The sequence below is a fragment of the Galeopterus variegatus genome, unplaced genomic scaffold (genome assembly GCF_000696425.1).
Source record: "Galeopterus variegatus unplaced genomic scaffold, G_variegatus-3.0.2 Scaffold4273, whole genome shotgun sequence".
Lineage (NCBI taxonomy): Eukaryota > Metazoa > Chordata > Mammalia > Dermoptera > Cynocephalidae > Galeopterus > Galeopterus variegatus.
This window is the reverse complement of record NW_007730384.1, coordinates 67,801-79,349: the sequence shown is the minus strand read 5'-3', so window position 1 is coordinate 79,349 and position 11,549 is coordinate 67,801. Positions and strand designations below refer to the sequence as shown.

General features: G+C 41.5%; 1 protein-coding gene across 1 annotated transcript; it reads right to left on the bottom strand.

The window, feature by feature from the left end:
• Positions 1 to 4,720: 4,720 nt before the first annotated feature.
• LOC103602752 lies at positions 4,721 to 7,837 on the bottom strand. Its single transcript, XM_008587193.1, has 5 exons — positions 7,694 to 7,837; positions 6,095 to 6,503; positions 5,763 to 5,927; positions 5,442 to 5,621; positions 4,721 to 5,039 (listed from the first exon to the last, which is right to left on the bottom strand). Exons 1-5 carry the CDS (start codon positions 7,835 to 7,837, stop codon positions 4,960 to 4,962), a joined length of 978 nt encoding a protein of 325 aa, XP_008585415.1. The 3' UTR covers positions 4,721 to 4,959.
• Between the last annotated feature and the right edge of the window lie 3,712 nt (positions 7,838 to 11,549).

Genomic DNA, 11,549 nt, shown 5'->3' with positions numbered 1-11,549 from the left:
GTTCACTCACAGAACTCTATTTTTTTCCTTGCCAAGTGTTCCTCCATGAAGAATGCTTCATCCCTGGAGGGAGGTTTTAATCTATATAACAATGTGCATTTTTTTTTGATAATAGCTTAACTGAGATATAATTTACACACTATATAATTCGCACCTCTATAGTATAGAACTCAGCCACGAGATAAGAAAGTTCCCATAGAAAGTTTTGAAGAAAATAGTAAGAAGAATCCACATAAGTGAAATGGATAGCATTTTTGAGGGAAGAAAATACCAGAAGACTGCACTCCAGCTCAGTCATTATCCTTCCTCAGGACTTGATCAAAATGTCAGTCTGTGTCTAAACTTCTACCTCTTTTTAGTCATCATCTCCGTCACCATATATTTCTCCTTCTACGTCAGAGTCCCTATGGAAAAGAGGGTCACTACATGAAACTAAAACTGGGTAATTTGAAAAAAGCTCAGTAAACTTTATAAAGATATAAGCAGGATATAGGGAAACCAGAAGGGATGACAGAGCATTCTTAGGCTCATAACAGCAGGGCCTATAAGGTCAAGGAAGGGAGTGATTATTGGCACCCAGACAGCATAAACTGTGTGGAGCTGTGGTCCTGGACTAACAGACACAAGCAGCTCTCACCATCTCCACCAGGAGGGAACTAGGGAAACAAATACACTGACTTTGCTTTCTTTCCTTCTTCTAATCTCCTATTGAAGGTACTCATTGGCCGGAAGAGCCAGAATCCAGAGGGTAAGAGTGCCTGTTGATCCAGACTATACACAAAGCAGGTGGAAAGCAGCATTGAAGGGGGAAATGGAAGAAACCCAGCCCAAACTTATATGATGGGTCCTTTCCTACAATTTGTTAATTTATTTAATCATTTGTCTTACACAACATGGACAGTTTATTAGGATCAAGAAATGTACTAGAATAAAAAAAGAAAGCAAGATATGTTACCTCACCTCAAGAGCACAAGCAACAAAAGAAAAAATAAATGGAATTATATTAAACTAAAAAACTTCTGCACAGCAAAGGAAGGAAACAACAGAGTGGAAAGATAACCTACAGAATGGGAGAAAATATTTGCAAACTATACATCTGACGAGGGATTAATATCTAGAATATACAAAGAATTCAAACAACTACATAGTAAAAAACCGAATAATCTAATTAAAAATGGGCAAAGGAGATGAACAGACAATTTTCAAAGGAAGACATACAAATGGCCGACAGGTACATGAAAAAATGCTCAGCATCACTGGTTATCAGAGAAATGCAAATTAAAACCACATTGAGATATCATCTCACCCTAGTTAGACTGGCCATTATTAAAAAGACTGAGAATAACTAATGCTGGTGAGGATGCAGGGAAAGGGGAACTTTTCCACACTGTTGGTGGGACTGTAAATTAGCACAGCCATTATGGAAAACAGTATGGAGGTTCCTCAAACAACTACAGACAGAACTACCATATGATAAAGCAATCCCACTACTGGGTATATATCCAAAGGAATGGAAATCATCATGTTGAAGGGATCCCTGCACTCCCATGTTTATTGCAGTTCTATTTACAATAGCCAAAACATGGAACCAACCTAAGTGTCCATAGATGGACGACTGGATAAAGAAAATGTGGTATATATACACAATGGAATACCACTCAGCCATAAAAAAGAAAGAAATTCTGCCATTTGCAGCAACATGAATGAGCCTTGAGAAAATTATATTAAGTGAAATAAGACAAAGAAACAGAAATACTGCATGTTCTCATTCATAATTGGCTGCTAGGAAGGAAGGGAGGGAAGGATGGAAGAAGGAAGGAATGAAGGAAAGAAAAGACCACAACAATATGTTGAACTTTCAGAAGGCAAGAACAAACCTAAGGATACTAGAGATGGGGGGAGAGAGGGAGGGGGCTCGGGAAATGATAGGTCAGGCAAAGGGCATAAAGAAATATCATGATTTGTATGAATGAATACGCTAATAATAAAAAAGTTTTTTTAAAAAGCCACTTAGTGAAGTGAGGGAAGCAATACAACTAAAAATAATTTAGTACAATGGTATAAGTGTTGTAAAAGAAATGTGTTCAAAATCCTAAGGAAGCATAAAGACAACATCATCAAGGAGGTGATATTTGAACTAGGCTACGTGACTTCCTTACATCTACTACTTAACCAGAATCAGCCTCTTTATTTTGGCCGTGTATCAACTTCCTTCACTATGCATAACATCTAAAACCCCAGGATGGAGTCAAGTCTATTTGTCTTTAGCTTCAGTGTGCAGACAAACAATGTATACTCTCAAGAGAGCCTGCTGTACAACTGCAAATTCTATTTGAGATTAGAAAATAATGTAAAAACTGAGATACACAAAAATTCCACCATTGGAGGTACCTCAGCTAATCATTTACCTTCCATCACGGAATTATAGTCGATCTACAAGGACATTAGAAACTCTTTGCTACCTTCCTATTCGTGAAAGTTAAATTTATTCACAGTTGACTTGGAACATCACATAAATCTGACAACTATACTCACTCTTCTATTTTTACTAGACATATTCCTGCCATAATCTTCTATGACCACACACAAAAGTATGGATCTTCTCTTTACAGAATAAGCTTTATGTATAAACTACCCAATTTCTTTTGTTAGTGAATCACCTCCATCTTCTTTTGGTTATCTATTCCCACTTCTTTTTATACTTCTCCCTCTCAATTTGCCTGAAGATTAACTATGTAAACACAGTCGTGGAGTAAGATTTCACTGAGATGAATCAAGTTGTTGACATACAAAGAGGTGCTTAAAGGTGGAGATGTTCTCATATATTCTTCAGTCAGGAAAAAAGACATTAGCTCTTTAATGTGATCTACAGAAGACATGGTAAATACAATGTCTCACAGCTGGTGAAGGGCAGAGTCAGGATTTAACCAGGGAGCCTCACTCTAGAGTTCAAGCATGTAACCACTGCACGATACTACCCCCAGAATTCAGTCTGAGCCAAGCCTGAAATTCAATTCCCTTGGCTGTATGTTCTTCTGTTCTCATCCTTCCCCCTGCCCTTCTGCCCAAACATATCCTACCGAGCCCCGCTCCCATCACATTTCCTGCACATATAAGCTGCCAACTATGAAGACGCCAGCTTCCTAGCATGCTTGGTACATACACCACCCACTTGGGAATTAACCATACCAACTTGAGTGACTGCCCTTGATGCCTCATGTCATTGTTTTTAGTTTAAAAAATTTATTTTTCTTAGGCAAATATCTTCTCTTCCCAAATAAAGTGTGAGCTTCTTAAGCTCAGGTCTACATATATAGTCCTTAGGATCCTCCATGCGGTGTGTAGTCTTTGCTCAGTAACCACTGAGCTACTCCCTATAAATGTCCGGGCAATCATAACGTGAACTGCTCTTCAGAATGGGCAAGGTGTCATATGAAGGGGACAGCATTCTGTCAGAGCCTCCATAGCAAAGAAACTTACTCTCCCCTCAAAAGGAAAAAAAAATAAAGGGGTAAAAATAAAGGCTAGATTAACTTTACCAAAAAAAAAAGAAGGAAAATCTCTCTTAAGCACTGTCTTTAAAAAATGTTCACAAAAACCCTGAGACAGGCATTTTTTGTCTCCATTTTAAAGAAAGAAATGATTGAGGAAAATGAGGATTGGAGAAGGAATATCTCACCGGGGACTGCTACACTAACATGATGGGTCAAGAGCAGAGTTCGCTACTCAGGAATATCAGCCTTCCTGTTGCCCTCCAGGAAGTTAGCCAACCTGTGTCACCAGTGCCCTGTGGTCCAGAGAAGTGGTTCTCAAACTTGCATGAGAATCACCTGGAGGGTTTGTTAAATCACAGACTGTTGCTCCTCACCACCCCGCTCCATTCCTGATTCAACAATCCTGATGTGAACTACCGATTTGCACTGAAAACAGGTGAAGCCCATGCTGTTGGTGTGGAAACCACACTTTGAGAGCCCTGCTCTAGAGAAATTTGACCCAGGGAAGATGACGGGCACTTAATCAGAAGGCCATTAGTCTTTCCTGATGTTTGTAAACTGGGGAGTGAGGGGTATGAAAGTAAGAGATTGTTCTTTCTACAGTGAAATATGTATTTCCGCATATCACAAGGAGCCTCTCATTCTTACATCTTTAAACAAGTGCTTGCGCGGTGGCTCCTCAGAATAGAATATTTCTAAACTGAAATTTAGGAGTGTTGGGGATGGAAGAGCTGGGAGATGGGGGGAGGGAGACATCTCAAAATCCCACGTGGCAAAAGTTCTAAGAATGCTCAATCCCTTTCACTCAGTAATTCTAATTAGAGGATTTTATCTCATGGAAATAATCAGAGATGCTTACAAAGATTTATGTTCAAAGATTCATTGCAGCATTTTTCATAGGCCAAAACTATTAAAATTAAATACCTAAAAATATGAGATTGCTTAATATGATACAGCCATATGAGAAAATGAGATACAGGTGTTAAAAATCATTCCTCCAAGAATATTGGAAGAGATAGGTTTATATTAGGAAATGAAAAAGTAGACTAAAAATAGCATGTAAAGTATAAATACACTTACAATTATCTTCTAGAGGCAATTTGCATAGTGGGTCTGAGTGATTAAGAATTTTTCCCCTATTTTAAGTGTTTTAATATTTTCCAAACTTCCTTCAATGAATATGCACTACCTTTGTAAATACAAGTAGTCCCAGTAAGTGATTTGAGTATTCTCCTTTATAAATTTGCTTTATTTTAAATGAGCAAAGATCTTTACGTCATTGGACAAATAAATCCATTTCTTCATTAGGACAGCTCTACAAACTCGCATTTGCAACAAAATAAACCGTTATCCATCGAGATACCGGAAAAAGGAATGCAGAGACTTAAGCATACTTGCTTCTCTTCAGCTTTAGTAGCAGAAGCAGGACTGTTCCTGTAAAGCTCCTAACGATAATCATGCCGTTTTAAACAATAGGATGCTGGGGAGTGTGGGAATCTGATGCTCGGGACTTCAAGAACTCCTCAAGTCGTTTCATCTTCTCAGCTGGAGGAGAAGCAATTGATACCAGCCATTAACAAGGAAAAACCTTCGCCATTTCAAACTAGCCGGTTATTGGGGTTGCTAGCTGGAGGCAGCCAGGGGAAGAGAGGAGGTGCTGGCAACATCGTTTCTCGGGTGGAGGCTCTGAGCCTGGGATCTAACTGGGAATAGCAGTGTAGCCCAACTAAGAGGTGGCTTGGCCAGTGATGGGCGGAACGCGTCAGACCTCCGCTTACTTTCCCAAGGTCCTACCCAGGGGCTCCCCTCCCACAGGGATCCCCAGGGACTGTGTATAGCTTCCTGCAATTAGTTTCGAGAAGGTTAAGGGAGGCTTGAAGGAAGCCGAGTATGGCCAGAGGGGCCACCCGTGACTTCCTCCACGTGCAGGTTCTCAAAGACCCTGACCTCGGACACGATGTTCTCGGTGCCATGATGCGAGGCTCAGGAGCATGCTCTTCACCCGGTTCTGTACTCGGGGCCGTCCGAAGACGGTGATTTCCACTAGGTTCCTGGAGCTCGTTATGTCCACCGTCAGCAGGGCCTGGCTCATCCACTCCATTTCCGGAATTATGGCTCGGTCAGGGCCTAAACAGGTAAGGAGAGACTGAGGGGTGGCACGGCCACAGGTCATTTGAAGGGCACGTAGCTGGGGAGGGGAAAGAGTTGCCAGCCGGGCCTCACAGCGCCACGCGCGGCCTGCGGACCTGGGGGGAGAAGGGGCCTCACCGAAGACCGCGTCCGCCAGCCACGCCTCCAGGTGGAACACCAGAGGGTCGCTCAGCGCCTGCGCTGGAAACCACCACGGCCAGATGCGAAGCCAAGGTGGCGGGAGCGGCAACCCAGGCAGCTTCCAAGCCAGGTACAGGGGCTTTTGCCTTCCAGGACCTGACTCTGTATATTCAAACTCACATGGAAAGTTTCTTCTTCGCTTTCCTCCATCTCAGCTGCCGCCTGCAAACTACATAGCACTGGACTCCCCAGTAAGCCCAAGCTGGTGATGATGAAGGTTCACTATGGAGCTACACTTAACCCCCGATGGCCAGGGGACAGAGCCAAACCCAGATGCCAGAAGACCAGATAGAAGTGGGTCGCCTGCGCCGGAAACCACCACGGCCGGATGCGAAGCCGAGGTGGCGGGAGCGGCAACCCGGGCAGCCTCGCCAGGGCGCGAGCCTGCGGGCCTTTGTCCTGCTGGGCCTCAGCAGCACCAGCGTCGTCGACCATGCTGGGACCTGCAGCCCGAAGAGGAAGAAGAAGCACTGGGTGGCTATCGCCAGAGTTCCGCGGGACCCAGGCGCCGCCGCCGCCACCGCCCCCTTTTATGGTGTCGGGCCAGCCCCGCCCCCTCTCGCGGCCTGGAGACTCCTCCAGGCTAGTTCGAGTGCTTTTTAAGCAACCTGTACGGCAATCAATTTGAATGGAGAGATATATCGTAGTAGTTAATAGTTCCTGAATGCCAACTACAGGCTAGGGGTAATAGGAATTATCTTATAATTCTCACGTTGTGAAAATATGTCACATATTATATATTATACTGGAATATTATAATGCGTGTGTGTATTATATAATAATGTAAAACACTATTATTAAACTAATTTTACAGAGAAGGTGATGTAGGCGTAGAGAAGCCAAGTAACTTGATGGTAATGGGTAGAAGTGGGTTTTGAACCCAGGTATATCTGACTTGAATGAACCTGTTCTTACTCTATCCCGTAGTGCTGAAGGTATATAAGCCTTTAGGGAAGACTATACTCAAGGGATGGTTGGTTGATCAAGTTATAACTTCAAGGAGCAGAAAAAATATTAGTTTTTGCTATATCTTTAGATGACTGTCTTTTCACAGCACTTCTGTTGGATAAACTTCCTATCAAAGAAGGGCTTTGACCATGCTGCTTCTCCCCACACTTTCCCCCCACTGCCTTTCAGTAGCCCCCCTGGCCCGTGCACAAACAGCTTCTTTACTTTCAGTTTCTTGCTATTGCCCTGGTTTTCCTGGTCCTATTCACATCCAGCCCTCTTTGCTCCCCTGCCTGCCCCATGCTGGGTCACTGACATGGATCTCTTCTTTGTGGCTGTTAACCAGTTTCCTCTTTCAATCTCCATGCCTTTGGCAAGGCTTAGACTAGATAGCTTCATCAGCATATCAGGCATTCTCACCATATTTAGAGACTTCCTGAAATCCTAACCTCTTCATGAATCAGAACACCTGGCATATAACAAGCATTCATTCTTTTCTGCAGAAAATTTACTCCCTTCACCTTGGAAGTACAACAGTGATTTCCCTATTAGATTCCAACATATTTCCCAATACACACAAAAAAGCATGCCCACCAAACCTTGGATAGACTACTCCTATTCTAGATTTTTTTTTTAGAATATTTGACTGAGCCTATGCAGATCTAAGAACTGACTCTAGAATTCCTTTTTTAAAAGTAGCTGTTTAAAAGCACCCCTTTATGAGTTTAATGGTTTTAAAATGACCCCAAATTCTTTGACACTCTTGCCATTGAGAGGTGGGATTTATGTTCCTGTTCATTGAATCTGGGTTCTGTGATATCTTGTCAAATAGAGTATGGTAAAAGTGATACCATGTTCAGTTTCTGAGATAGGCCTTAAGAAACTGGCAGTATATGCTTCATGTCTTTTGGGTTACTCACTGTTGGAAGCCAGCCACCATGTTTTAAGGAAGCCCAAGTAGCAGGAGGTCCAGATGAAGAGAAACTGAAGTCTTTGGCTCTCAGGCCCAGCTGAGCTCCCAGCTGACAGCTAGCATTAACTTGCCAGTTATGTGAGTGAGCCATCTTGGAAGTGGTTTCTCCAGTTTCTAATCTGCAGTGCCAAACCTTCCTTGCTGAGCCCTGCCCAAATTGCAGATTCATGAGCTAAACAAAGAATTTTTGTTGTTTTTAAGACACCAGCTTTTGGAGCAGATTGTTTCTCAGCAGTACATAACTAGGACAATGAGCATGCTTGGTTATGAAGGTAAGGTCTTTTGAACATAGTGCACTGGGTCTGCATTAGTAGGGCTTCATTAAGTGTTTAAATTGCTCTACACATGAAATGACAGGAAACTGGAGGATTGGAGCCAGCAAGCTAGGGAGCAGAAGTGGAGGGTGAATGGAGGGACAAGGGCTCTAGTAATAGGGAGAGTGGCTGGAGCACAAATGAACTCAACAACCAGCAAAAATTATCTTGTGCCAGAGATGGCATGGGGCTATTTAAAAACAGGAATGTCACTAGGCCAGCCCGGTGGCGCACTGCTACAGTGCGCCGCTTGGGAGTGTGGCGGCGCTCCCGCCGAGGGTTCAGATCCCACATACAGACCGGTTCCCGCTCACTGGCTGAGCGAGGTGCGGGCGCAACACCGAGGGTTGCAATCCCGTTGCCGGTCCCGGTCCGGTACGGGCGCGACACTGAGGGTTGCGATCCGTTGCTGGACATGAAAAAAGACAAAAAGGAAAAAAAAAAAAAAAACAGGAATGTCAGTGGTTCAGGTTTAAGGTGTTTACTAATACACCTGCCTGCCATGTGATGGATCACCTACTAATCTCCATTCTATTTACACTAAACCTTCAGCAAAATCCTGCTGCACATATAATCCCTGAGTCTGGAATAGTCAGGATTGGGTGGGTGTGCTGCAGGGAAGGCTGGCAGGGCAATGCAATGCAGAGAAACAGCACATGTGAGGCAAAATGGAAAATGTAGTTTGAGAATTTATCAGAAACAAGAGCTGGAAGCCAGAGGTGACTCAGGAAAATATAAGGCCTGGAGCTGCCCTCAGTTTTCTCTTTTGCTGTGTATCTCCCAACCTCTGGACACATGTGAGGATATCCTTCTTTGTAGATGTTGGGGAAAAATAGGAAAATGTCAGGGCCCCTCAGATATTCAGAATCTTGCCAAGCATTTGCTGTAAATATCCTCAGGTGTTCCTTGTTACTACTTAATGTGAATTGTGTATGGGCACCCAGGTGTTCAGGGTTGCGGACTTAAGTATAAAAGACTAACAGCTCTGGTGGACAGTGCTTCTCAGAACTCTCAGAGAAGCTACTAGGACAGTTGCTCCTAGATATGAATAAAACCCATTCATTTTTCTATACCCATGGCTCCCAGAACCTTTTTTTTTCTATTACCTAGCTCACAGACCTGAGTGTGGAAGGTTTGTAACCCAATCTGTGCAACAGACTCGAGGGATCTGTAAGTCCTGGCTTTACAGTAGAATATGGGTTCCAGTGTTTTGGGGCTTCAGTCTTAAGGTTTATAGTGACTTCAGTTGACTAGTGGTTGATTTAAGGGACATGTTACAGCATTGATCCTCACTGTGTAGTAAGTCTTCAAAATATGTGCCCTCTGATATGTAGTTTTTGAGAGAGATATAATGACACTTACTTTCCTGGGCCTCAAAGGGGGCCCTCATTGACACTTGTCTAGGTCTACGTTGCCCTTTGATGTCACTGGAACATCACACACCTTAGTAGGTGCTCCTCACAATGATACAGGATGAGGCAAGCTTAGGTCAGACTCCTTAGGTTGGCCAGGTGAAATAACTCTGGGTATGAGGTAAAACCTATTTCCAGACTTCTGACCTCCAGAGCTATAAGATCATAAATTTGTGTTGTTTTGAAGCTACACAAGCCACTAAATTGGATATTTATTACTATGGTAATACCTGAATGTGAAATATTAATAGAGTATTTTAATTAAATGAAGGATTTAAGCTAGAAACCAGAAGAAAATAGAAATGTCTAAAGCTGGTATTTTGAGTTAAAATGAAGACAAACAATTCATGTTTTTGCAGTTACTTTTACTGGGGAAAAAAAAAACCCAACAAAACATTTTTTTTTTCAAAACAGTTAAAAGACCATTACACAAGATTGCACAATCATTTACAAAAGCTGGCAATTAAAGATCAGTAGGCTAGTCTCACAGAATCCTTGTTTAAGTAGTTTTCTCCATATGCAATACACTTGAAAAGGTAATTCTCAGAGCTGTTAGGCTAGATTCAAAGTCCCCTTAGCCAAGCTCACTGCATCTATAACTGAATCACATTAGACCTCAGATAAGAACTTTTCCACTAAGATTTCTATGTTGAGAACAGTTTAAAATTTTACATACTTTCCATTTACCACCTGCTTTTTTCACAGTCAGGGGTATAATTCAGCATTATCCAATGTCCTTCCCTATTTATCACACAATTTACATTCCTCTGTTCAGACATAACTTCTACAGTCTTCACATTCTTTTCAACCACTACTGTTTTTACTGTACAATAGTATGATTTATATGTAAATACACAAACACACATCTTCATGGGGGGAGAAAAAGGAAAGACCACCTGCTAGAAAATGGATACAGATATGGTAGGTAACTCAGGGAGCCCTGGGAAGAACTCTTTGCTATTAACATTAGCTTGTAGAAAGCAATTATGAAAAAAGAGGAACAAACTTGATATACCCAACAACAACAACAACAACAAAAAGAACAAAACAGAAAAAGCAATTATGAAACAAAAAAAAGAAAAAATCAAATTAGGGGTGTGTATGTGTGTGTTATTCTGCACCATTATAAATAAAACAGGAATAAATCTAATAATGTGCTTTAGCACAATGTGAAACACTGAATGTTAACAGCTTACAAATGCTGCTGTGAACATTCAGTTCTCTTCTGAGATTGGGGGCAGACAAAGGAGTCCAATTTTCAGAATCCTCCCCTGGGCCTTGTACTCACACATGTCACAGAGGAACATGCTTTTTTTCCAAGAGGACCAGAGTCTGCAATTCTGATTAGATTCAAGCTCAAGGCACCATTTAGCAAATGCTACATGCTTTATTAATGATTTTATGCACCTGTGAGGTCTACAGGGACCCAGAAATTATTAAGAATACATAAGCATTCTCTTGAAAATATATATTATATCTTGATATATATGTCACCTTAAAAATTATGTAAAAGCCTAACATATTTTATGAATTTGATTTTTATAAGCACGTTTCTCAAACAAACTTACACATAATTTTTCCCCTCAACAGTACTGATAAAATAAAGGGCACCTTTTTCTTTCAAGTAATTGGGTAAAATAGCATACCCTGAGAACTTGGAGTGCAAACCTACACCTTGTAAACTGTAGAATGAAACTCCTCAAGCACCACATAGGAAAATGTATACCATGATAGTTTTAAAACACAAAGACTATTATTGAATGTTTTTTCTCATGTACATATACGTAGTTGTCATGAGATTATAGTCCATCTACTTAGGAATCAATACTGTCCTGCAGTCCGAAGTATTATTTTAGGTAGCATGAGCATTCAATTTGTAGCAAACATATTGTCATTTCTATGAAGTATGAAAACAATTAAAATGCATTAAATCTCTTTAAGAGGCAAGGGTGATAAAGTCAAATCTGAAATTAAGAAAAAGGAATTTACATCACTATATATTTCCTAGTGATATAAGGATGGATTTGAAAAGCATGTTAATATTTGAGATTTATTATAAAGATGTCAAAGTGTAATT

Excerpts from the sequence above, each read along its gene's own strand:
- LOC103602752 (XM_008587193.1), bottom strand. The coding sequence starts at position 7,837 with ATGGCTCACTCACATAACTGGCAAGTTAATGCTAGCTGTCAGCTGGGA. Across the intron at positions 6,504-7,693 it reads ATGGTGGCTGGCTTCCAACA|CCTGTAGTTGGCATTCAGGA; the intron begins GTGAGTAACCCA and ends TATTACCCCTAG. Across the intron at positions 5,040-5,441 it reads CCGAGAACATCGTGTCCGAG|CTGAGAAGATGAAACGACTT; the intron begins GTCAGGGTCTTT and ends CTTCTCCTCCAG.